This window comes from Doryrhamphus excisus, chromosome 9, assembly GCF_030265055.1.
Source record: "Doryrhamphus excisus isolate RoL2022-K1 chromosome 9, RoL_Dexc_1.0, whole genome shotgun sequence".
In the NCBI taxonomy this organism is placed as follows: Eukaryota; Metazoa; Chordata; class Actinopteri; order Syngnathiformes; family Syngnathidae; genus Doryrhamphus; species Doryrhamphus excisus.
In genome coordinates, this window is record NC_080474.1 from 19,152,056 (window position 1) to 19,179,382 (window position 27,327).

The following is a 27,327-nucleotide window of genomic DNA, read 5'->3' on the forward strand; positions in this document are numbered from 1 at the left end:
TCCATCCACATTGACACGTTACCACGTCGGACCCACCACTTTTTTTTATTTTTTAAAGGCTTTGCTACACATCTTAAAACAAAGCCTGCAGCTCTGTCAGTCAACTACAGGCATCGGAGCTGTAAGTTTAATTTTTTTTTTTTTCCTTCAGTGAATACGTTAACCTAGCATGATGTTGCTGGTTAAAATGTGACTGGAATGTTAGCGCTGTAGCTCACATAGCCATGCTAGTGTTGCTAAAGTTCATGTCCTCCTTTTCCACTCCTTAATGTCACTTTTTTATATCTATTACATGGGGCAGAAAATGTAAAAGGTGCATTAAGTGAGCTCATTCATGACCTTAATTAGGAAATTAATGTCTTAAATGATACACAATCTGAGAGGAAAAACAATAAGGAAAAAAAATGCACAATCTGAATTAATAATTTTAAAAGTTGAAAGCTTACAGTAAGAATATGGTATTGTATTGCTAATACTATATAACAAGTGTGGAACAAATATCAATATGCAAACATCTGATTGCATACTATTGCACATTATTTCATAAAGTGTTCCACCTCCCACACGCACTAAAGAGTTGACTCACGCCACGGTAATGAAAAAAAAAAAACTGTAAGTAAACAATTTGTCACCATGGCCACTGTAGGTAGTCTATTTCAATAGTAAAGCGTCTAAATTCTTCCAAGCGACGTTGCCACGAAAGCTTCGTGGAGCCGCACTGCTAGCTACCGTAGCTCGGCTCTACAACGGGCAACGGTCCTTGCTTAGTGTCGGTCGTGACCAGGCCGGATATTACCTGACCCTCACCGTCGGTGTGGATGTCCAGGGTCGCTTGTGCTCCCCGGACTCACACGCGTTTACACTTGAACGCCACGTAATAAAAAAAGCCTCCATGCCACCACGGGTACCCTTCAACACCGCACAGCTGCTGCTGATGGTCCATGTCCGCGTTATTAACAGCGACAACACAGGGTATTTGAGGACCTACCTTAAGTGAAGCTTATAGCCACGGTGGAAGTGCGGCGAGAGGAGGGGGGAAGATGGTGTTTGGTGAAGGCGGTCACCCGGGTCGAGCAACGCCGATGCCTGTGACAGACAGCGAGGAGCGCCTCCGTATGCACTGCAATGGTTGATGAAGCACCACGCCACCCGATTGGCTGAGCAGAGCGGAAGTCCTCGCGCTTTGGTCGGGCAAGGGGGAGGAACGAGATGCGTTCATGAACATCGGACAGCACATGACACAGCGATCACGACGCAGTTCAAAGTAGCAGAAAGGCAATGGATGCTAATAAATGGTAATTAAAAAAACTCTACTATAAAGCTGGTTGAGAAACGTCTGCGATATTACAATATCCGATACAAAGTAATTTGAGCACAGGTGTTATTTTAGTATAATAGTAGTCGTGCCTTTTAGCCCTTTATATAGTTTTTTTAATGAATTATAGAGTTGTATGTCGGACATTAAAATGTCGTCTAGCTAACATGTTATCAGTTAACACGTAAATCAACGTACTATGCTAGTACTAGTACTATGAGTTGAAAGCTCCCGTCCCCTTCCATGAAGTACCAGCTTTTAGCTTTCACTTTTATAACTATTCACAGACAATTACGTAATTTCCAACACGATGGGAAGTTTCACGGAAGTTTCAGTATATGCCGACATTAGTAGCGTCACAAGGCAAGTTTAGCTCACTTATAAGATTACTTTATGTTCACTTTACAGCACTTAAAAGCCATCACGATGATCTGTTTTCGTTTCCATGATAGCTAATGGAAACTCCTATGCTACAACAAGCATAAGAATGGCTGCGCGAATGGCTGTCCCAGATAAGCAAATGCTTCAGACAATTCATGAAATATCGGAGGCTCTCGGTAGCGACGAACGCAAGACGGTGTTCTACTTGTGTGGAACCTCGGAGACAAACAATACAGCGACTTGTTTGAAGGAGACACTCAAGTCCAAAGCCATGAGCTACGACAAAGGTGGACAGTTTCTGGCAGAGCTCCTGGTGCATTTGAGAAGATACGACATCCTGAGACTGGTGTTTGGTTGCAGCAGGGACGAGGTGGAGAGGACGTTGAGATCCGGGCAGGTTCTACCGGAATTCAGGTGAGATCATATTTTTTCGATTTAACAGCCACTCTCCGGTACTAGTGCAACTTTAAAGGAAATATGATGTAATAACTATAAAAGCAATCTTCACTCGCTAAATGTACTGCAAAAAAAGGCCAGTAAGGATAATTCATAATGACGCCTACAGAGAACATACTAACTCCTTATTTCTAAAATCACAAATACTTCAACTTGCTGATATAGTTCATCTTCAAACAGCTAAAATAATACATAATGCTAAAAATAAATTAACAAAATAAATAAATAAAACTTATATTAGGAAAGCAGGAAGAGAACAAATTGAACTCGGAGGCCTGCACGCTACCACTCAACCACCGTGAAGTTGCCTTTTTCTAAGCAGAAGGGATCATTTCAATCAGCCGTTTTTATTTTCCCATGTTGTTTGAAGTATGAAATATACACCACCTTTCTACTTAAACTGTATTATGGAAAGCAGGAAGTGAACAAATGTAACAGTTACTGATTCTAAAAGTACCAGATGGAGGGGTAGGATTTAATAAGCTTTGCTTCTTCCTACTGCCTTTTGGACATGTGGAACTGTGAACTGATGATGTGGTGCATTCAATTGTAACCTGTTCAAATGAAATAAAACTATTACCATTACCAAACTGCAGGGACAGTTCGACTTCCTGTTTCTCACTCAATGTACCCGACCGAAACGCGTCTAGTATTTAACCAACTACAGCTTACAGGCATGTTTTTTATTACTCCTGTAGAGTACTGATGACCCATTTAAGTGAGGACATGACCAGTGGAGATGTCAACAACGTGAAGTTCCTGCTGAGCACCATCTTACCACGTGAGAAGATGGAACAAGCAAAGGTGAAAGAAGAATGTCATCGGTTCTGGAATGTACATAACTGCGTGGGTGGGGGTATTTGCTGTGACCAAGCCAAAAATATGTCATACTTTCACTTCTCTTTTTAAAAATTTCCCACTTCCCTTTGGCAGAACTTCCTGGATCTTGCGATAGAACTGGAGCACCTGGATAAAATTTCATCCGAAAGAGTGGGCTTTCTGGAGGAATGTTTAGTACACATTGGCAGGATTGACCTTGCCAATAAACTAAAGGTGTACAAGATATCAGGTGAGCATGCTCAGTACTATCCTTTTGTCCTTTAACCTTTAATGGTTGAACCATTATCAGTTACACACTAAAATGTTCGTTTCTGCTTTTATACTGCGTGGAATGTGAAATTCAAAATTTAAGCTGCATAATTTAAAAAAAATGTAACTAGATTGACTTAAATATACTCTTATATATAATTATACTTAAATATACTGGACTGGTGGCCAGCCAATCACAGGGCACATATAGACAAACAACCATTCACACTCACATTCATACCTATGGACAATTTGGAGTCGCTAATTAACTTAGCATGTTTTATGGAATGTGGGAGGAAACCGGAGTACCCGGAGAAAACCCACGCATGCACGGGGAGAACATGTAAACTCCACACAGAGATGGCCGAGGATGGAATTGAACTCGGGTCTCCTAACTGTGAGGCCTACGCGGTAACCACTCGACTACCGTGCATCAGAGGCAACATTCATTCATTTTCTACCGCTTATCCTCACGAGGGTGCTGGAGCCTATCCCAGCTGTCTTTGGGCGAGAGGCGGGGTACACCCCGGAGTGGTGGCCAGCCAATCACAGGGCACATATAGACAAACAACCATTCACACTCACATTCATATACCGATGGACAATTTGTGGGAGGAATGTGGTAGGAAACCGGAGTACCCGGACAAACTCCACACAGAGATGGCCGAGGGTGGACTCAAACTCGGTTCTCTGCGTCACCTGCGCGCTAACCACTCAACCACTGTGCAGTCACATGTTAAGTTAACTGGCTCTAAATTGCCCATAGGTATGAATGTGAGTGATTGTTTGTTATATGTGCCCTGTGATTGGCTGCCTCTCGCTCAAAGACAGCTGGGATAGGCTCCATCATACCTGCGACCCTAGTGAGGATAAGCGGCATAGAAAATGAATGGATGTGTCGATTTTTAGCTTGTTAGCTTGTTTTCCGTGAAAAATGTATGCCAAAAACTAGCCTCGGTTAGCGTACATTTTCCGGTTAGCACACATATCACACGCGCCTTTCCTTTAAACAAATTGTCATTGATTTCAAGGTTTGATTTCAGGAAACACACAAGTATGTGAACACAACGTACAGCAGTCCTGCCAGGTGAGACTCATACTGTTACTCATTTATAAACAAACGTATTGGAACACTCAGCCATTATTAGACAAAAGTATAAAACTGAGGCATTAAAAATGTTTTCAAATGTTTTTCCAGTTCACTTTTACTACAACAAACTCACTTAAAAGTGCTTTTATGGATCTTGCCTTGTGCACACAAGTTCAAACAGTCAGCATACGATTGTGTAAAAATAAATCGATCTAAAGTGTCTAGTCCAAAGAGTGTCCCGAAACCTTTGTCCAGTCTTTTCCCTGCCTGTAGTACTATGGTACCCATTATGTCATTGTATGGTCATATCACCTCAACAGTGTAAAACTGAGGCATTACAAATGTTTTTCCAGTTCACTTCTACTGCAACAAACCCACTTAAAAGTGCCTTGTGCACACAAAATGAGCCTTCCCCCAAACAGTCAGCATACGATTGTGTAAAAATAAATCTAAAGTATCTAGTCCAAAGAGTGTCCCGAAACCTTTGTCCAGTCTTTTCTTTTATGTCATTGTATGGTCATATCACCTCGTACTTCCGTACGAAAAAAAAAACTTAAACTGTATTATGGAAAGCAGGAAGTGAACAAATGTAACAGTTACTGATTGTAAAAGTACCAGATGTAGGGGTAGGATTTAATAAGCTTTGCTTCTTCCTACTCCTTTCGGACATGTGGAACTGTGAACTGATTATGTGATGCATTCAATTGTAATCTGATGCATGTTCAAATGAAATCTTACCATTACCATAGTATATTTCTAAAAGTCTGTGCTTGAATCTGTGTTCCAGAGTCCTTTAACCAAATACAAATTTACCAGAGGAGTGTGCATCATCATAGACTGCGTGGGCAACGATGGAGGTGAGAGGCTCCACAGGCTACCTCTGGAGTTAAATTGTCACTGTGATGATGTGCAGCTTGCCTCACATTAATAATGGTTGGGTAGACGGCACGGCGGTTGAGTGGTTAGCGCGCAGGCCTCACAGCTAGGTGACCAGGGTTCAATTCCACCCTCGGCCATCTCTGTGTGGAGTTTGCATGTTCTCCCCGTGCATGCGAGGGACTTTCTTAGTAATTGTTTTTCCTTTTAATTGTGGTAATTTTTATTTCTGTAAAGCACTTTGTGTTGCATGTCTTTGCAAGAAAAGTGCTCTACAAATAAAGTTTTTTTTTGCGGGAGGAAACCGGGAAAAAAAAGGAGAACATGCAAACTCCACACAGAAGATGGCCGAGGGCGGAATTGAACTCGGCGGCCTGCATGCTATCTACTTAACCACCGTGAAGTTGCCTTTTTCTGAGCATTCATTCATTTTCTACCGCTTTTCCTCACGAGGGTCACGGGGGTGCTGGAGCCTACCCCAGCTGTCTTCAGGCGAGAGGCAGGGTACACGCCTGGACTGGTGGCCAGCCAATCACAGGGCACATATAGACAAACAACCATTCACACTCACATTCATACCTATGGACAATTTGGAGTCGCTAATTAACCTAGCATGTTTTTGGAATGTGGGAGGAAACCGCAGTACCCGGAGAAAAGTAAACAGAGATGGCCGAGGGCGGAATTGAACTCGGCGGCCTGCATGCTATCCACTTAAACACCGTGAAGTTGCCTTTTTCTGAGCATTCATTCATTTTCCACCGCTTTTACCAGCTGTCTTTGGGCGAGAGGCGGGGTACACCCCTGGACTGGTGGCCAGCCAATCACAGGGCACATATAGACAAACAACCATTCACACTCACATTCATACCTATGGACAATTTGGAGTCGCTAATTAACCTAGCATGTTTTTGGAATGTGGGAGGAAACCGAAGTACCCGGAGAAAAGTAAACACAGATGGCCGAGGGCGGAATTGAACTCGGCGGCCTGCATGCTATCCACTTAATCACCGTGAAGTTGCCTTTTTCTGAGCATTCATTCATTTTCTACCGCTTTTACCAGCTGTCTTTGGGCGAGAGGCGGGGTACACCCTGGACTGGTGGCCAGCCAATCACAGGGCACATATAGACAAACAACCATTCACACTCACATTCATACCTATGGACAATTTGGAGTCGCTAATTAACCTAGCATGTTTTTGGAATGTGGGAGGAAACCGGAGTACCCGGAGAAAAGTAAACAGAGATGGCCGAGGGCGGAATTGAACTCGGCGGCCTGCATGCTATCCACTTAACCACCGTGAAGTTGCCTTTTTCTGAGCATGTGTGCTCGTGTGTGTGTGTCTAGTATGGAGGGTGGGACGGAGGGGCTTTCTTAGTAATTGTTTTTCCTTTTAATTGTGGTAATTGTTTTTAATTCTGTAAAGCACTTTGTGTTGCATGTCTTTGCAAGAAAAGTGCTCTACAAATAAAGTTGATTTGAATTGATTAAGAACTGGTACAGGAGGACACATAATGCTCGAATCTCAATGCAGTTGTGCAATTTGCAGTCTGATTCTTCTGAGTTTCATTCCAGTGACATCTTTTCCTCCTCAGAGATGCTGGAGCGCACATTTACATCGCTTCACTTCAATGTGACCTTGCACAAATGGCTCACTGTTGCCGAGACCGTTTCGGTGCTCCGCGGGTTATTCCGAGGAACTAAAGACGACGGAGCGGACGGCTTCGTCTGCTGCATCATTAGCCGTGGCACCGCTACTCATCTCCTGGCCACAGATTCGTACGGTGAAGGTCTCCGGCTTGAAGATCTCCGACGTCGTTTTGTCGGTGACATGTGTTCCGTACTGGTCGGCAAGCCCAAAGTCTTCTTCATCCAGATGTACAATGTCTTGGAGTCCCAGCACTGTGCCAGCGTGGAACATCGGGATGAGGATTTGGAAACAGACGGTCGATTGAGTCCGGATTCTATCCCGTCAGATGCAGATATGCTCTGGAGTCACTGTTTGACCGGAGAACATCAACTGCAGCAAGGACAACACCGCTCCATTTACCTTAAAGCTTTGACCGATGCCTTGCACAAAGGCAAAGAGAGGTAGCCGCATCAACATAACGCTAAACTAAAACTCTATACATTGTTTCAAGTTTAGATTTGTTTAATTTTGGAGGCCTAACAAAGCTTTGTGTTCTGACAGGAACCGGCATGTGGTTGATCTTCACGTGGAAGTGAATGCAGCAGTCTTTGAACACAACCGCAGGCATCCTGGGGACAAGTACCACATTGATTTGAAACACACTTTAAGAAAAGATCTTTACTTATAGACTTGAACTACTCACTTCATCGCTGTTGTCCCAGCTGTCTTTGGGCGAGAGGCAGCCAATCACAGAGCACATATAACAAACAATGGGCGAGAGGCAGCCAATCACAGGGCACATATAACAAACAATCACTCACATTCATACCTATGGACAATATAGAGCCAGTTAACCTAACATGCGACTGCGCAGTGGTCGAGTGGTTAGCGCGCAGGCCACGCAGCTAGAAGAACCGAGTTTGAGTCCACCCTCGGCCATCTCTGCGTGGAGTTTCTCCGGGTACTCCGGTTTCCTCTAAATTCTAATCTAAATCTCTAACCGGGTGGCACGGTGGTCAAGTGGTTAGCGCGCCGGCCACACAGCTAGAAGAACCGAGTTTGAGTCCACCCTCGGCCATCTCTACGTGGATTTTCTCCGGGTACTCCGGCTTCGACTAAACTCTGAACTAAATCTCTTACCGGGCGGCACGGCGGATGAGTGGTTAGTGCGCAGACCTCACAGCTAGGAGACCAGGGTTCAATTCCACCCTCGGCCATCTCTGTGTGGAGTTTCTCCAGGTACTCCGGTTTCCTCTAAATTCTAAACTAAATCTCTTACCGGGCGGCACGGCGGACAAGTGGTTAGCGCGCCGGCCACACAGCTAGGAGACCAGGGTTCAATTCCACCCTCGGCCATCTCTGTGTGGAGTTTCTCCGGGTACTCCAGTTTCCTGTAAACTCTGAACTAAATCGCTTACCGGGCGGCACGGCGGTCGAGTGGTTAGCCTGCAGACCTCACGGCTAGGAGACCAGGGTTCAATTCCACCCTCGGCCATCTCTGTGTGGAGTTTCTCCGGGTACTCCGTTTTTCCTCCCACATTCATCCCACAAATTGTCCATAGGTGTATGAATGTGAGTGTGAATGGTTGTTTGTCTATATGTGCCCTGTGATTGGCTGGCCACCAGTCCAGGGTGTACCTGGAAAAAATGAAAAAAAGCGATAGAAAATGAATGAATAACCTAACATGCATGTTTTTAGAACCACCATGCGGCCCTGGATGTACCTAATATACTTTTTGGAGTATATTTAAGTAAATCTAGTTACATTTTTAAAAATGATGCAGCTTAAATTTTGAATTCCACATTCCACGCAGTATAAAAGCAGAAACGCACATTACTTATAGACTTGAACTACTCACTTCATCACTGATAGGCAGCTTTGCAGACATTCACATTGTATTTCCTCATGCTACAGTAAAATACAGTCAAATCAAATGTAAGAGTATATTTATAACACTTAAAATATGTATCGCTACAGGTCTCCATACATGTATCTTGTTCTGTTTGTTGTATTCATTCCCTATGCCACTTTCTTGCCATATATGCACAGTGCAGCTAACACATTTTTTCGAGTTTTGTATAAAACTTGCACTGTTTTTGTTGTTGTGTGTCTAAAGTAATTGTGTGATTTGCATTATATATTTAATATGTTTTGTCACTGGTGGTTTGTCTGACTATTACTCCTAATATTAGAACTGGCGTTACAGTGGAATCGGTGCACACACGGTGTCAATGATGAGTATTTTATTATATTTTCTATTTTATTAACTCAAATGATTAAAAAATATGTTTTGCCTTTTTGAAAAAATGATCCCATTAGAAGGTGATACAAAAGAAAATCCGATTTTTGTGACTTTGTCTGCAAATTAACATTGAATCATTGAATCGTAACACATAAAAATAAGTTATCAGTCCCGATATGCGCTGTGTTTGACTGTTCAAAAAAAGCAGAAGCTTTTTTAATTCAGTGTCTGTGATATTTTACCATTCAGTACATCACAAATCTAACATTCCATTTTTATTACAGTGTATGGTTGAAATTTAAATTTCAGTTCACTTTGCCTGTTGTGTTTTGAACATCAACTTATCACCAAACAGAGATTGTGAATTATTGTAGTTAAACTCAGAGGCATATAAATGGATGATTAATCAAAAACTGGTATACCTAAGCATGAAATGACATCATTTCAAATGTTGGACCCAGCACCACCCAGTGGTGGGCGGGTCAAATTTACCCACAAATATCACAGGAATTGGAATAAAACATTCATAATTCAATCCAGCCAATCACAGAGCACATATAGACAAACAACCATTCACACTCACATTCATTCCACCGTGAAGTTGCCTTTTTCTGAGCATTCATTCATTTTCTACCGCTTATCCTTACAAGAGTCGCGGGGGTGCTGGAGCCTATCCCAGCTGTCTTCTGGTGAGAGGCGGGGTACACCCTGGACTGGTGGCCAGCCAATCACAGGGCACATATAGACAAACAACCATTCACACTCACATTCATACCTATGGACAATTTGGAGTCGCTAATTAACCTAGCATGTTTTTGGAATGTGGGAGGAAACCGGAGTACCCGGAGAAGACCCACGCATGCACGGGGAGAACATGCAAACTCCACACAGAGATGTCCGAGGGTGGAATTGAACTCGGAGGCCTGCATGCTATCCACTTATCCACCGTGAAGTTGCCTTTTTCAATCATTTTCTATTGCTTATCCTCATGAGAGTGGCGGGGGTGTCGGAGCCTATCCCAGCTGTCTTGGGGCGAGAGACGGGGTACAGCCAATCACAGGGCACATATAGACAAACAACCATTCACACTCACATTCATACCTATGGACAATTTGAAGTCGCTAATTAACCTAGCATGTTTTTGGAATCTGAGAGGAAATCGGAGTCCCATGCACGGGGAGAACATGCAAACTCCACACAGAGATATCCGAGGGCGGAATTGAACTCGGAGGCCTGTATGCTATCCACTCAACCACCGTGAAGTTGCCTTTTTCCCGAGCAGAAGGGATCATTTTAATCAGATGTTTTTATTTTCCCAATGTTGTTTGAAGTATGAAATATACACCACCTTTCTACTTAAACTGTATTATGGAACGCAGGAAGTGAACAAATGTAACAGTTGGAGGGGTAGGATTTAATAAGCTTTGCTTCTTCCTACTCCTTTTGGACATGTGGAACTGTGAACTGATTATGTGATGCATTCAATTGTAATCCGATGCATGTTCAAATGAAATCAAACCATTACCATAAAGATACAGAACGTTATTTTCAAGAGTGAAACAGATGGAGTATAATTTGTCATTTTGATTGACAGCAAGTCCTCACGCTCGGCCATGTTGCTGGTTCTGCTGCACACCTGCGTGCAATAAGCAAGAGTAGCGACTGATTGACGCAGGTGGCAGCCCTTAAATAGAGCCAGTGTAGTCACTAGTCAGCAGTACCAGGACCCAAGAACAAGTGTGCGTTGGATAAGTGGTGTCATTTACCGATGGCTTGTGGCGTTTGTGTGCGGTAAGGTTACCTTTTGTGCTTCAGCCATTTTGATTTCTTGTTATATCTGCTCATATATGTTGTGTTTCTCCAGGGTTCTTGTTCTGTGTCTGTTAGCCTTCGGACACTATGTGATGGGTATGTACTTGTAGTTCTGTGTACCCGCACAATAGTACTCTAATACTTCCTCTACATCTACAGCTCAGCTTTCACCGCTCCACAACCAGGAGTCCTGGTACGCACCGCCACTGGAATACAGTCAAAGTGATTATGGAATGCAGGATTTTATGCCGCCCCAGGAAGATGGGAGTCGGGAATTAGGCGAGGAGTTTGGTGTGTTTCCACTTGACTGCCCCATCCCCGATTGCGCTCCACCTCCACAATGTCCTCCCACTCTTTGTTGCAAGTGCTCTTGGCGTCGGTGTCGCCGCCGCCGCTACCGACCTCACCAGTAGGATCTTGTTTTTTGCATTCCTCGCGGTGTTGAGCAGGTATTAATGGATTTATGTGGTTCAGTTTTTTTGGAAGGTTTTAACTTGTGTGAACTTTGATTTCAGGTTCTTGTCCATTGGTTACTTTGGAAGTGAAATAAATTTGGAAATTGACTCTGTTGTGGTGTGATTTGATAGATTCTCCGTCTGGTGGTTCAAACGCCAAAAGGTTAGCAGTTTGAGCCTCGCTTCCTCCACCCAATCACTTTCACTCACCTTTTTTAAAGTGCTTTAAAATGTACAGTTTTACGCCCTGTAACCTTTTTTATTGGGACTATTGATCCACTTGTCCTCACTAAGGTCATGGGCGGTATGCTGCAGCCATTCATACCTACACTCAAAAAATAAATGTTAAGACTCAACAAAAAATCAAAACAGTTTCCATTAGATCAGGGGTGGGCAAACTTTTTGACTCGCGGGCCGCATTGACATGACAAAATTTACGGGGGGGCAGACTATATGTTTTACATGTAACAGTCCACCTGGTATTATTGTATCTGTAAAATTGGCATGCAATCTGCTATTATTATTTATTATTTTATATTTATATTTAAATATTTTAAAAATAATAAAATATAATAATTAAGATAATAATTATTATATTATTATTATTATGTAAAATATGCAAATATAACAATATTATATATAATTAATATAATAATTAGCATTAATATAATAATTATAATAATCATAATAGTTCTAATAATTATAATAATCTAATAATCTAATAATAATAATTATTATGTGCTTGTGTCCCTTTTTTCAGGAGCACTTTGTAAACAACAGACCATGTCAAAAAACGAAATTGATAAAACCATCAAATGGTTGGCTCAGGCCATGATGCCAGGTTGTATGTTGAGTTTAAATGAAATACTTTGGAAAGATTGGGCGGGCCGTATTCAAACACTTGGCGGGCCGGATGTGGCCCCCGGGCCGTAGTTTGCCCACCCCTGCATTAGATAGACTCCCTTTATTGTCATTGCACAAAAACACAGTAGTGAAATTGCCAACAAAATGTCGTTGCCTGGCTCCCATATAATAACAGACACAAAAGAAGATAAGTAATAATAAATAAAGTGCGCTTAAAGAGGAGTAACACAAAGTTACATAAAGTGTAAAGTGCAGCGTGAACAGTAAATTGCCCAAATAATTAAAATAAATAATAATAATGTAAGTAAGGTAGAGGGGCTTATTTGGCATTGAGCAGTCTGATGGCCAGGGGGAAGTAGCTGTCTCTGAACCTGGTCGTCCTCCAGAGCGGAGGTATGGAGTGACCAGCCGAGGTTGTCCGTGATATGCACCCCCCAAGTACTTGGTTGTGTTCACAACTTCTACGGCTGTGTCGTTGATGCTGAGTGGAGTGTGGCTGGGTCTGGATCTCCTCAAGTCGACGATGATCTTGCACTTCCTCCGTGTAAGCCAGTTCGTTGTTGTCCTGAATGAGGCCCACAACTGTTGTGTCGTCCGCGTACTTCAGGATATGGTTGCTGCTGTACTTGGGGCGACAGTCGTGGGTCATTAGGGTAAACAACAGGGGGCTCAGAACACATCCCTAACGATGGATATAACTGCCCTGCGCTGGAGACCGATGCTTTGACACTGCGCTGACGATGTAATGACAATCGATCTGCTAATTGCATACAATGACAGGGTTGGGGGTTAGGGTTTACACTCCCCCCACCGAGAACGGTAACAAATTGAACTGCTTGACAATCAAATATCAGACTATAAGTATGCATTCTGCAATTACTCAAAATAACGATGGGGAATGTGCTGAAGGAGTTCACTTTCAGTTAGAGCTTTCCAAATTTCCATTCAAGTTTTTTTTTAACCGGTAGGTTTTATTTTGGACAGTGTAAAATATATCCGGTGGCATCTGGAATAGCCTGTTGCATTTATTTGCTGTCAATTTGAAAAAGAAAAACATTTAGCAAGAAAGATGCATGTGTCCTCTTTTGTTTTTAATTTTTTTATCTTTGGAAATTAAAAAAAATATATATATACTCTACAGAAAAAGAATTGGAGCCAAGCGTTCCCTCATGTGACCTGTATCGGTCCAGAGCGAGGAAACGGAATCTCTTCAGCAAGCTTAATGCTTTAGTTCCAAGCCATGGCTTCCCTACAACTGCTTTGGAGGACCAGTATTCCTGAAACATCCATGCAGTCAGAAGATCGAGATAACAGAAAAAGCCTGGGATAGCCTGTTTGTTGCTAGTTGCATTTTTTTGCTGTTAATTTGAAAAAGAAAAAGAAAAAACACATTTAGCAAGAAAGATGGATGTGTCCTCTTTTTTTATTAACTTTTATCTTTAAAAATTAAAAAAAATATATATATCGTATATAGATTTTTTATTTTTTGTAACCCCCCCCAAAAAATATATATATACACACAATATATATATCGTATATATATAGATTTTTTTTGATGAGTATATGTATCTATACTGCCATCAATTTGAAAAAGAATAAGAAAATACACATTTAGCAAGAAAGATGGATGTGTCCTCTTTTTTGTTTTAAATTTTTATCTTTAGAAATTTAAAAAATATATACACACACACACACACACAATCACACACACATCAAATCTACAGAAAAAGAATTTGAGCCAAGCGTTCCCTCAGTCCATGGCGAGGAAACAGAATCTCTTCAGCAAGCTTAATGCTTTAGTTCCAAGCCATGGGTTCCCTACCACTGCTTTAGAGGACCAGTATTCCCGAAGCATCCATGCAGTAAGAAGATCCGGAGACCCAATTAAAGGCCACACCCACAATTCACTTTCAATTTGAATAAGTGTCTGAAAGGGACAGTTTGCAACCAATTTCTAGTCTTAGGACGCCATCTTTTGTGTACAAAGTGTCCGGTTTCATTGAATGCAATACAAAAGGAACATCACAGCACAAAAGACTGACTCCATATTTTTATTTGTTGCCATCAAAGTACACCTGAAAACAAAATTAACACACAAGTCAACACCTCAGAGTGAAAACTGAATTTTGTAAAATAATATTTACCTGCTCAACAACCACAGGACACAAGGAAGATCTACCAAGAAGTGCGGGGGTGAGGGCGGCGACGGCGACACACACGCCAAGGGCAATTACAGCATCGTGGAGCAGGGCAGCGTGGAGGGGGAGGGCATTTAATAATGGGACATTTAAATTCCCTTAGTCTTGGAGTCAGCCCCCCAAAAGAAGCAAGACCCCCATCTTGGGACATGGAGTCCGGCCTTTCATCTTCACTTGGTGTCATGCTGCGTGGTTGCAATGGCGGAGCGTACCAAGACTGCATGCTGCGGGGTGCTGGAACCAAGTACTGCATGCCAACTTCCTTCTTGAGGATTCCATCTATGTTGGGCTTCCGTGGTTGGTGCTGCTGTGGAGCTCCACTCTGCTGGAGAGGCATTTGATGACCCTCCAAAGAGTCACCATTGGAACCTCCGGCGGACACCCAGTTTCGTTGGTAGCTACTGTCCAAGCGAGCTGGAGAAGAGCTGCCACCCAAGTTGAAAGGAGCAACACCTCCATGGCTAGATCCTCCTCCTAAAGACAGGAAATAGTACAAGACCGCTTTGCAGATCCACAAAAACCCCAACACTTACCCATCACGTGGTGTCCAAAGGCAAACAGCCCAAGTACAAGAACCCTGAAGATACAATAGAACATTTAAGTAGCCGCAACAAGAAAGCAAAATAGACAAAAAAATAAACTTACCTCACACAAAAGTCACAAGCCATTTGCAAAAGCGTTCGCTCATCCAACCTCAGCTCGTTCTTGTTGTTTCTGTTACCTCACTGGCTCTATTTAAGGGCTCTTACCTGCAGCAGTCAATTACACTCAGGTGTGCAGCACGACCAGCCATGTGGCAATGAGTGAGGACTTCCTGTCAAGAACACAAAATATCCTTAGGACCACCAAAATAAAAAACCTTATAATCTACCTAATATGCTTATTATATATATCCCTTTTGAATCCTTATATGCTTATTCCTCCCAAAATAAAAAAGCATGTTAGCTTAATTGGGGATATGATATTTAATTATGATATGACATTTAAGTATAAAATAATTATTATAGATTGTTGCATTGATAACAGAAAAAGCCTGGAATAGCCTGTTGCTAGTTGCATTTTTTTGCTGTCAATTTGAAAAAGAAAAAAAAAATACACATTTAGCATGAAATATGGACATGTCCTCTTTTTTGTTTTTAATTTTTTAAAATCTTTAGAAATTAAAAAAATAATTATAAAAATATATTTATTTATTTATTAAAAATATATTTATTTCTTCTATTTTATTTTAATTTTTTTTTTTACATTTTTTTGGGATGTATCTTCTTGACGCATATTATTTCCAGACTTGCAATGGCCACAAAAACATGCGGTACACAATATTAGAAAATACACATTTCGAAACTACACATTTAGCAAGAAAGATGGACGTGTCCTCTTTTTTTGTTTTTAATTTTTTTAATCTTTAGAAATAAAAAATATATAATAATTATAAAAATATATTTATTTATTTAATAAAAATCTATTTATTTCTTCTATTTTATTTGATTTCATTTTTTTTTATTTTTTGGGATGTATCTTCTTGATGCATATTATTTCCAGACTTGCAATGGCCACAAAAACATGCAGTACACGATATTAGAAAATACGCATTTCGAAAATACACATTTAGCAAGAAAGATGGACGTGTCCTCTTTTTTGTTTTTTGGTTTTTTTATAATTAAAAAAATAATTATAAAAATATATTTATTCATTTATTTATTTAATAAAAATATATTTATTTATTCTATTTTATTTTATTTTATTTTTACATTTTTTGGGACATATCTTCTTGACCCATATTATTTCCAGACTTGTAATGGCCACAAAAACATGCGGTACACTATATTAACTGTACACTAGAACATTGATTCCCTTTACAAAGGTACATCAAACCTTTAAGGTAGTTTTACTGTAACAGAAAGAGACAAAATGTAAAATCCAGAAAAAAATACAAGCTTGAGGTTAGTTACTTCTTTGTTTACAGTTTAAGTAATTTTTATTTGATAGAAAATCCAACAGCGATGATATTTGCACGTCAGCAGTTTGTTGATAAATTGTAATTTCCTCCTCTTTGTTTGTAATGTAAATTTATTTAATTGTGTGTGTGAAAAAAAAAAAACATCCACACAATAATAATAATAGATTGCTGGTTGCAGTGAAATAGGTTTGTGCAGTTGCGGCACAGTGCCGCTAGGGGTCAGTGTCGCCCCACTTGGTCGCAGCAGGTGAGCGCTCGTTGGGGCTGTGCTGCTGTTGCTATGATGCAATGGCGAGCGATGGCTGAGTTGAAGGAGTTCTCGCCACAGTTGAAGTGAGGTAGCCGTCACTGTAGGACGCAGCGGCACCGCAGCCGGTGGTAAAGACAACCGCCGCACCGGGAGTCACATTAGTTTCCCTCTCAATGGCAACACGTCGCCGTTTGCGTGGACTAGCTAGTAGCCGTGTCATGACTGTGCTGGAGGTTTACTTCGAGACGCACCCTGTTTTCTCCCCACGCCGGTGATCGAATCCTTTTTTTTTTTTAGGAGGAGGAGGAGATCGTTCTACCGTAAAGCAAAACCGTGGACACATTTTTTTTATATGGCTGAAAGAACCTCAGCTGGTGTGCTGACCGTGACGCTGGAGCCCACACCGGTTGTCGCTATGACCCTGCCCGCGGAGGTCCGGGCCAAGCTGGCGGAGCTAGAGCTGGAGCTCTCCGAAGGTACCTGTGCTCCAACAACACAATCATACTGTGTTTGTATTCCACGCAGCACCATGACACAACAGCAGGGACTATATTGTACAGTATGTTCATTCCTCGAACTGGGGCACTTTTCCTTGCAAGTCCAACTGTAGACTTCCGGCTGTTATTGCCTTTGACCTGCTTGCTTGGTGTCATTAAGTTGTTTGATTGCACACGTGACACACCCATGCAGCTACTATGTGCTGTTTGAGCACATAACTAATCCATGTTTGTTTTACTTTAAACACCAATAACATTAAAGACATTAAAGGCTGAGTCACGTCAAATAGAATAAAATAGTCTTTTATCACCACCAATTCATTTGGAACATTCCATTGCCGATGAGAGTTTTATGCCGATACCGATGATCCAGGAACGATACTGATACCGATCAGAATCAGAATCGCCTTTATTGTCATTGTATTGCATACAATGAAATTTGAGCGCAACTCCAAGGTGCATTTTGTTCATTCATTCACCCTGGACTGGTGGCCAGCCAATCACAAGGCACATATAGACAAACAACCATTCACACTCACATTCATACCTATGGACAATTTGGAGTCGCTAATTAACCTAGCATGTTTTTGGAATGTGGGAGGAAACCGGAGTACCCGGAAAAAACCCACGCATCCAGGGGGAGAACATGCAAACTCCACACAGAGATAGCCGAGGGCGGAATTGAACCTGGGTGTCCTAGCTGTGAGGCCTGCGTGCTAACCACTCGGTCGCCATGCAGGCCGTAGGTATTTATTCATTCATTTTCTACCGCTTTTTCCTCACGAGGGTCGCGGGGGGTTCTGGAGCCTATCCCAGCTGTCTTCGGGCACCCTGGACTGGTGGCCAGCCAATCACAGGGCACATATAGACAAACAACCATTCACACTCACATTCATACCTATGGACAATTTGGAGTCGCTAATTAACCTAGCATGTTTTTGGAATGTTGGAAGAAACCGGAGTACCCGGAAAAAACCCATGCATGCACGGGGAGAACATGCAAACTCCACACAGAGATAGCCGAGGGTGGAATTGAACCCGGGTGTCCTAGCTGTGAGGCCTGCGTGCTAACCACTCGGTCGCCATGCATCTTTCAGCGAATGCTGAGATATGACATAACACGCAGATCGAGACGTTCTTCGATGTTGGTGTTTACGTTTTACTGGGCATGCCCCATTGACTATTCTGGTTGACTATAGCGGCGCATGTAGACACGCGATTGGAATATTCCTTTCCATGTATACCATTGCTTTCGGAAAGGTCATTCGGAAAGATTGAAAACTCCTCATGTAAACGTGGCTATTCTCTCCATGGTCCGCCATCTTGGATGAATCACATGATGTTGATGTTTGCGTTTTACTGGGCATGCCCCATTGACTATTCTGGTTGATTATAGCGGCGCATGTAGACACACGATTGGAATATTCCTTTCCATGTATACCATTGCTTTCGGAAAGGTCATTCGGAAAATTGAAAACTCCTCATGTAAACGTGGCTATTCTCTCCATGGTCCAATCCATCCATTCATTCATTCATTCATTTTCTACCGCTTTTCCTCACGAGGGTCGCGGGGGGTGCTGGAGCCTATCCCAGCTGTCTTCGGGCGAGAGGCGGGATACACCCTGGACTGGTGGCCAGCCAATCACAGGGCACATATAGACAAACAACCATTCACACTCACATTCATACCTATGGACAATTTGGAGTCGCTAATTAACCTAGCATGTTTTTGGAATGTGGGAGGAAACCGGAGTACCCGGAGAAAACCCACACATGCACGGGGAGAACATACAAACTCCACACAGAGATGGCCGAGGGTGGGAATTGAACCCTGGTCTCCTAGCTGTGAGGTCTGCGCGCTAACCACTAGACCGCCATGCCGCCCCCAATCCATCCAAACGCAGTCAAATCCTCATGCCTACTAGAAAGGGCTTGGATCCTGGATCCTGGATCCTGGATCCTGGAGACATCCATGTGAACATCAAACAAGGCTTGGAAATAGAGTACACGAGTACACAAGTACACGAGCGAGAGAGGTACTAATGGAACATACCTACATGTTTCCACAAGCGTCCTACCAAATCTATATCTGTCCAGCTTCCTCTTCCTGCTCTCCGCATGACACATCCTGCCATATTGGCGCTCCGATAGGAGAATTTCCCCTTTCTCCCCTTGCTGTGGTTTCTCTCCTATCTCTATCACCGAGGCGTCACTGTCGCGTTTCATCTCCCTTTTGAATCCAGTTCCTGCATGCCGCTGTGACCCTCTGACCTCGGAATGATGCCATTCGGTCGCATCCTGTCTCCGAGCGGAATGGATGCCTTGTTGTATCGGAAAGTAGACGAGGCGCTCGCATCTCGTTGATTTCCTGCCCTTCTCAATGAGCTCCTCTCACGGGGACGTTTGACATGTGCTGTCCCCGTCTCTGTTTAGTATGCCTAAGTGTGTGGGTAACCTTTGTGAGGAGGGGGGGGGCGTAGGAACGCTGTATTATTCATATGCATGAATGAATATACGTCGCATGTTTTCTTAAGTAGTCAAGCTGCAGCAACCAACCCAACAGCTTAGCTCCGTGATATTTCCACGTCAGCAGTCGAGACTCGCCGACGTGTGAAATAAACAATCTGTGCAACCTCACTGCGGTTATAAAAAAAAATAATAACACGCATTTATTGTCATTTTCAGCAGTTTTGGAGAGTTTTTACTGACTGTATACCTCCAGGTGACCTTTGTTTTTTTTTTTTTTTTTTTTTTGTTACCCCTGATGACAATCAAACTTTTGGGTATACTGTAGGGAACCCAAAACAAGAATTTCTGCCGTGTGGAACATATTTTACTTTGTGAAATTAATGGTTTAATTTCATTTGAACATGCATCAGATTACAATTGAATGCATCACATAATCAGTTCACAGTTCCACATGTCCAAAAGGAGTAGGAAGAAGCAAAGCTTATTAAATCCTACCCCTCCATCTGGTACTTTTACAATCAGTAACTGTTACATTTGTTCACTTCCTGCTTTCCATAATACAGTTTAAGGTTTTTTATTTTTATTTTATTTTTATTTTATTTTTTATTTTTATTTTAATACACTTTAAGATTAATACAGTTTAATACAGTTTAAGGTTTTTTTTTATTTTTTTTAATTAATTTATTTTTTTTAATAATGCACACAACATAAGATTTAATTTAATACACTCAACACAATGTGATCAATAGTCAAATGGCAGCTGATGCAACCTCAACAATGGTATGTACATGACAGGAAACTTGGAATTGTACAAACTTTTTCCCAAATTTTGTGTCACCTTTGTTAGAACATTATTAAAAACCTACATTTTACATATCAAGGCACATTTTAGTACATTTGATGAGACTTTTGGTAATGGTAATGGATTTATTTCATTTGAACATGCATCGGATTACAATTGAATGCATCACATAATCAGTTCACAGTTCCACATGTCCAAAAGGAGTAGTAAGAAGCAAAGCTTATTTTAAATCCTACCCCTCCATCTGGTACTTTTATAATAAGTAACTGTTACATTTGTTCACTTCCTGCTTTCCATACTACATTTTTTTTTTACAATGACATCATCGGTACCATAGTACTACAGGCAGGGAAAAGACTGGACAAAGGTTTCGGTTACATTTGTTCACTTCCTGCTTTCCTAATATAGTTTAAGTTTTTTCTTGTTTGTTTGTTTTATTTATTTTTTATTTTAAAAAAAATGTAATGTTTTAAATTTTTTAATTTTTTTAATTTTTTTAATTTTTTTTAAAATTTTTTTTTCCATTTTTATTTATTTATTTATTTTTTGTCCTGTACCGAAATACGAGGTGATATGACCATCCAATGACATAATGGTTACTCTTCATCCTTGTATTTAGCAAACATCAACTGCTTGTATTGTTTCTTGAATTGACTCATCGTTGTGCATTGTTTGAGGGTCTTACTCAAACAATACTTTTTGGGAAAAGTTCTTTTTCATCTAGGAGGACGATCAGTCCAAGTGTACTTCTCTGCACTGTGGAATATTACCGATAATAATTAAAATTGTTATTATAGCCTTTGTAGATTGATTGGCCGCGTCCAGAATGACCAAATCCTTAGTGTGGTTTGTTTTCCCCAAATGTGCTGCTGGCAGATTAAGGGCTCTTGATCCCAAATATAGGTATGTGTGTTACTTCTCAGCTGATGAGCGGTCAAAAAATGGGGTGGAAAGGAGGGCAAGAAGACAGATGAACTCCATTATGTCCTGCTGGGATGAAGGAGGGTTCGTTTTGTCTGCTTGGAAAATTCATAGTCTCTCCTGCTCTCATTCCTCAAATGGTTTTCTTTCCTTCTCTGTTCTAGTGAGCCACACCCTCTGATCACAACATTTTTTTTTTTTTTTTTTGGAGGCTGCCAAAGCCGCCAAACACTACACTGATCAGCTTGATGTCATTTTTGCAAAAAATGTTTTTGCTTGTTGAAGCATGTTTTTAGTGTTTGGATGCTGTGTGCTTTGTTTAATTTATTGTGGTTTTCCAATTATTCGAAATGTACTTAATTATTACTTAATTATATCATGACAGCATCCCTCGCTTAAACCATCACCTTTTAAGATCCGGATTTTCATGACGTCATCATGGAATTTTTTTTTTTTTTTTTTTTTAGAAGGCTTTGCTACACATCTTAAAATATAGCCAACTACTTATGTTGCTGTTAAATTGTGTAATGTTAGCACTGTAGCTCCCATTTCTATAACCACGTATACATGGACCCAAATATTCCAATTGCATTCGGTTTATTTGCTCAACCGGAAAGAATCGAACCTTTGTATACACCTCATTCCGAAATAAAAGTGCCAATCTGAATGAATATATAATCGGATTATTCCTTTCCCCAATCCGATTGAGGTATCTTGTATCCGCTCAATCGGAAAGTTGACAGAATGCGTTCTTTTTCATTGTGTTTTTCTTCTTCTGTTGTTTATTGGCGGTTGGCAAGCAGCTTTCGTGTGCATTAGCGCTATCTGTGGAACAGAATCTAACCCCTTCTATACGCCATTCACAAGTCCAGTTTTATTAAAAAAGAAAATATATATCTATATAAAACATGTCCCGGGTTTAATTATAAAATATTAGCAAGATTGAATTTTACCTGGCGGCACGGCGGTCGAGTGGTTAGCGCGCAGACCTCACAGCTAGGAAACAAGGGTTCAATTCCACCCTCGGCTATCTCTGTGTAGAGTTTGCATGTTCTCCCCGTGCATGCGTGGGTTTCCTCCCACATTCCAAAAACATGCTAGGTTAATTAGCGACTCCAAATTGTCCATAGGTATGAATGTGAGTGTGAATGGTTGTTTGACTATATGTGCCCTGTGATTGGCTGGCCACCAGTCCAGGGTGTACCCCGCCTCTTGCCCGAAGAAAGCTGGGATAGGCTCCAGCATCCCTGTGACCCTCGAGAGGACAAGCAGTAGAAAATTAATGAATGAATGTTGCCTCGGTTGCACGGGAGTCGAGTGGTTAGCATGCAGGCCTCACAGCTAGGAGAACCAAGTTCAATTCCACCCTCAGCCATCTCTGTGTGGAGTTTGCATGTTCTCCCCGTGCATGCGTGGGTTTTCTCCGAGTACTCCGGATTCCTCCCACATTCCAAAAACATGCTAGCTTAATTAGCGACTCCAAATTGTCCATAGGTATGAATGTGAGTGTGAATGGTTGTTTGTCTACATGTGCCCTGTGATTGGCTGGCCACCAGTCCAGGGTGTCCATTGACTATTCTGGTTGTGGAAGAGATTGGAATATTCCTTTCCATGTATACCATTGTTTACATTCGCAAAACAAGATTCCATTCGGAAAGAGAAAAACATGACTTATGTTTGTGTGCAGCTCATTAGCATTAAAGCTACAGACACACAAAACAGCATGTTCTTACTCGGAATTCCAAAAAGCACTTCTACTGTCTAAACTGTTTAATATCAAAGCTATGTTTGCCCAACACATTTTGACACTAATCGAAAAATGACCCCTCATAAGTCACGAAGTATAAAAGCTATACCATAGTCACCCTGAGGAGTTCATACTTATTGATGAGTGCAATCAAGTATTCCTTTTTAAAGTTTCTAGATCCATAGAGCATGAATGATGTCAACCTGAATGGATTTTGAGCTTTACTGCTGGTTTCGTTGCATACTGTAATATGATTCAATTGCCCCGGAGTGTGTGTGTGTGTGTGTGTGTGTGTGTGTGTGCCTTAAAGTCCAGTTGGCTGAAGCCATTGTGTCTGTAACAGCGGTGAATGTTACTGGAGACTGGAGATATTTCAAGGGTGTGCCGCAGAGCAGGAGTTTAAATTCTTGGGCCGGGCTCTTGTGCTTCTTTTTACTTTCTGAAGTGTGTTTTTTTTTTTTTTTTTGCACCAGGACTTGGTCACGTTTTTACATTTGGGTGTTTATTTTGGTGTTGGTTTTCGTTAATGAGGGAAGTGTTGGTCATTGGGTTGGTCATCAAGGAAGAAGTCTTTTGTTGTGGTTCTGTCTAGGTGTGGCTCCAGGAATTTTCTTGTGAGACTTGAGCATTGTACTTCCAATCTTTTTCCCAGAATTTATGAATAATAATGAGTTTCTATGACAACATGGCTGAGGTGGACTCTTGCAGAAGTACATACTGAGTTTGATTCCGGAATAAATTAGATGTTATGGAAGGTAAACAATGACAGTTTTCAGTGTGTTTCTTTGCTGCCTGTGTAAAAATATTTTTTTTTTCCTATCAATTTTGACATTACTATTTCAAAAGGTTGTATAACTTAAAAATAGTTATCGATAAAGGCATACTGTAAATTTGAAAAACCATCAGTATGACCCAAGGTTTGTGATGGGAGTGAATGTAGTCATCTAGTTTGCATATTATGACATCACCAGGCTGAAAATTTGTCAGATTTCTGTTTTCAAGTAAACCCAGCCATCACCATCAGCACCCCAAACATCGTTTTCTACACAAAATAAGATGGAAAATAAATAAACAAATCAAGAATAAAGAAAATCAATCAATCAGTAATAAATAAATAAATATAATAATAATAATAATAATAATAATAATGAAACGGCAAATAATAAAAACTTAAGAAACCACATATAGTTGGTGGGTAGACAAATTATTTTTTTCAGATTAAAATTAACAAAATATTATTAGAGCCCTGTAGACATGACAAAACACGACTATAGTCACATTTATACTCTTTTTATTTACAACATATTGCGCAACTGCAGGGTCTTGAGACACATGCTAACTCGCAAACTAGAGAGCTAGCGACCTAAACGGTAGCCTTCAAGTTATTTCCTTTCAACTTAAATAGCCAAAAACTTACCACTTCCACACGGACAGGGAGTATAACTATTAACAGTTATTTAACCTTTAACATGAACATTAATCAAACGTGATATTTTTTTCTGGGTACATGATACCATACAGCATCCATATCAAACTTACCACTTCCACACGGATAGGGAGGATAACTATTAACAGTTATTTAACCTTTAACATGAACATTAATCAAACGTAATATTTTTTTCTGGGTACATGATACCATACAGCATCCATATCAAACTTGCGCGGGCCGCACTAACATTAAACTTTCATATCAACGCAGGGGCCTCAAACTAGTGTCCTGCGGACCACATTTGGCCCGCGGGCCGCGTGTTTGAGACCCCTGCTTTAAGCCAAACAATGAATGGTGCCAATAACAAATAGTGTTTTTATTTTCTGAAAATCTGTCCACTTGAAGCCATGCTGGTTTTTACTAAAGAGGACTCCTTACAAAAGCCACTAGTGACACAGACCTTTAATCATACAACAGAAAGACAACAACGTTGCCAGTCTCCAGCAAGGCCGCCATCCTGTCCTTCCCTGCCACACGAGCAAAAGCTTCCAAGCACACCAGCAGGTTTTTTAGCCACGCTCCACATGGAGCGTATAAAAAAAAAAAAAAAAAAGACAGAAAATGTGCAGCAACTTCTCGGGGTTGTCTTATTTTTAGTTGTCAAAGTACTGTGCCTGGTGTGGTGCCAGTGATGACACCACGGGTGTCCTTGCATGTGAGAGATGCTGACTAAACAGGACGCTTTCCCCCCCCCTCATCAAGGACGTCAAACTCAGAATGCTCCTCCATTTTTCCTGAACCAGCATGACTTTTTTTTTTTTTTTTTTTGGTTTGGCAGACGCTAACTGCCTGCTCTGCCGTTACATAGCTGTGTCCACATCTTTGATCCCTGACCTCTCCCTGTGCCCATCTGGCAATTGGATAGCATCCATTTATCACCCCCGTCCTGCAATAATCTGGCTCTAGTGGATTATATTATAAATGAAATAATTTGTATTAATCAACATCATTTCTATTGTCATTGGTGGACAATGCTAACAAATAAATGTTGTTGTTTTAGTCACTAATACAGTGAAAATCATTGTGTTTTGTTGTATCCCCTGCTGACTCTAGGTTAATGATTAAGACCATAAGGCAGGGGTCTCAAACACGCGGCCCGCGGGCCAAATGTGGCCCACAGGACACTAGTTTGAGGCCCCCGCCTTGATATGAAAGTTTAATATTCGTGCGGCCCGCGCAGGTTCGATATGGATGCTGTATGGTATCATGTACCCAGAAAAAATTATTACCTTTGATTAATGTTCATGTTAAAGGTTAAATAACTGTTAATAGTTATCCTCCCTATCCGTGTGGAAGTGGTAAGTTTTTGGCTATTTAAGTTGAAAGGAAATCACTTGAAGGCTACCGTTTAGGTCGCTAGCTCTCTAGTTTGCGAGTTAGCATGTGTCTCAAGACCCTGCAGTTGCGCAATATGTTGTAAATAAAAAGAGTATAAATGTGACTATAGTCGTGTTTTGTCATGTCTACAGGGCTCTAATAATGCTTTGTTCATTTTAATCTGGAAAAAATAATTTGTCTACCCACCAACTATATGTGGTTTCTTAAGTTTTTATTATTTGCCATTTTATTATTATCATTATTATTATTATATTTATTTATTAATGATTGATTGATTTTCTTTATTCTTGATTTGTTTATTTATTTTTAGCACTGGAATGCAGTTTCACTGACAGTAAACAAGCTTGTTTTTAATGTTTAATTAAAGGATCCGGTATTAATTAATTTTCAAAGAGCTGGTGTGATAATACACCGGTCAGTGCCAGCAACACCTAATTAGCCTCTATGGGATTTTTATAGCCAACCGCTGCAAGGGTCAATGTTTACAAGCATGTCGGAACACTGACCTCACTCTGCTCTGCAGTCACCAGGAACTCAGGAACACCAAGGAAACATGAGGGACTTAAATTATTATTATTTTTTTTTATATGTACTTCATCACAGTTCTATTTGGTCAGGAATTGTATTTAAAGCAATGGATATTACCAAACAACATGGAGTTGTGTGCTGGAGCCTATCCCAGCTGTCTAAAAATTTTAATATATAAAATAATATATAAAGTTCATTCATTCATTCATTTTCTACCGCTTTTTCCTCACGAGGGTCGCGGTGGTGCTGGAGCCTATCCCAGCTGTCTAAAAATTTAAATATATAAAATAATATAATATATAAAATTAATGAATTAATTCATTTTTCTACCGCTTTTTCCTCACAAGGGTCGCGGGGGTGCTGGAGCCTATCCCAGCTGTCTAAAAATTTCAATATATAAAATTATATTCATTCATTCATTCATTTTCTACCGCTTTTTCCTCACAAGGGTCGCAGGGGTGCTGGAGCCTATCCCAGCTGTCTAAAAATTTCAATATATTAAATTATATAATATATAAAATTCATTAATTCATTCATTTTCTCCCGCTTTTTCCTCACGAGGGTCGCGGGGGGTGCTGGAGCCTATCCCAGCGGTCTAAACATTTTAATATATAAAATAATATAATGTATAAAATTCATTCATTCATTGATTTTCGACCGCTTTTTCCTCATGATGGTCGCGGGGGTGCTGGAGCCTATCCCAGCTGTCTAAAAATGTCAATATATAAAATAATATAATATATAAAATTAATATATCATTTTTTTATGTATAAAAATATGTAACATTTTAAAAATATTTTTACTTCACTGACATAACAAAACAACAATAAAACACGTGAGGTACCTCAGAGCCGGTTTACCTATCAAGCTGTAATTATTTTTATTGTCATAGCCATATTAGCCTGAACAGCCAGGACAC

The 27,327-nt window shown here is 40.9% G+C and overlaps 3 protein-coding genes across 7 annotated transcripts in view; 2 read left to right on the forward strand and 1 right to left on the reverse strand.

Annotated features, from left to right (window-relative positions):
* LOC131136140 (hyccin 2-like) overlaps positions 1-2,098 on the reverse strand; it is a 36,531-nt gene extending 34,433 nt beyond the window's left edge. The window contains exon 1 of one of the 2 annotated variants that reach the window (XM_058082701.1): positions 989-2,098. The gene's annotated coding sequence lies outside the window, so the exon portion shown is untranslated. The remainder of the gene's footprint in view (positions 1-988) is intronic. The other variant, XM_058082702.1, reaches the window with a different exon arrangement.
* On the forward strand, positions 851-11,453 carry LOC131136141 (CASP8 and FADD-like apoptosis regulator). 3 transcript variants are annotated; one of them, XM_058082705.1, is made up of 12 exons: positions 1,272-1,295; positions 1,603-1,678; positions 1,768-2,110; positions 2,851-2,956; positions 3,086-3,221; positions 4,285-4,328; positions 5,119-5,188; positions 6,801-7,296; positions 7,397-10,869; positions 10,943-10,986; positions 11,050-11,339; positions 11,406-11,453. In XM_058082705.1, the coding sequence occupies exons 2-9, from the start codon at positions 1,654-1,656 to the stop codon at positions 7,521-7,523; spliced, it is 1,347 nt and encodes a 448-aa protein (XP_057938688.1). In that variant the 5' UTR covers positions 1,272-1,295; positions 1,603-1,653; the 3' UTR covers positions 7,524-10,869; positions 10,943-10,986; positions 11,050-11,339; positions 11,406-11,453. The 3 variants fall into 3 exon arrangements, with proteins under 3 accessions (XP_057938686.1, XP_057938687.1, XP_057938688.1); XM_058082703.1 differs by lacking the exon at positions 1,603-1,678 and having other exon boundaries at positions 851-1,295; XM_058082704.1 differs by having other exon boundaries at positions 1,196-1,678.
* A 5,180-nt stretch (positions 11,454-16,633) lies between these two features.
* Positions 16,634-27,327, forward strand: part of dip2a (disco-interacting protein 2 homolog A) — a 93,170-nt gene continuing 82,476 nt past the window's right edge. For both annotated transcript variants that reach the window (XM_058081223.1, XM_058081224.1), the window contains exon 1: positions 16,634-17,093. In XM_058081223.1, coding sequence (XP_057937206.1) covers positions 16,970-17,093 — 124 coding nt within the window. In that variant the 5' untranslated portion in view covers positions 16,634-16,969. The remainder of the gene's footprint in view (positions 17,094-27,327) is intronic.

What these genes read in the sequence shown, in the direction of transcription:
- LOC131136141 (XM_058082703.1), top strand. Translation starts at nt 1,133, where the DNA reads ATGAAGCACCACGCCACCCGATTGGCTGAGCAGAGCGGAAGTCCTCGC. An exon ending in AAAGGTGTACAAGATATCAG is followed by an intron (nt 3,222 to 4,284) that starts GTGAGCATGCTC and finishes GTTTGATTTCAG; the next exon opens with GAAACACACAAGTATGTGAA. An exon ending in TTGCACAAAGGCAAAGAGAG is followed by an intron (nt 7,297 to 7,396) that starts GTAGCCGCATCA and finishes GTGTTCTGACAG; the next exon opens with GAACCGGCATGTGGTTGATC.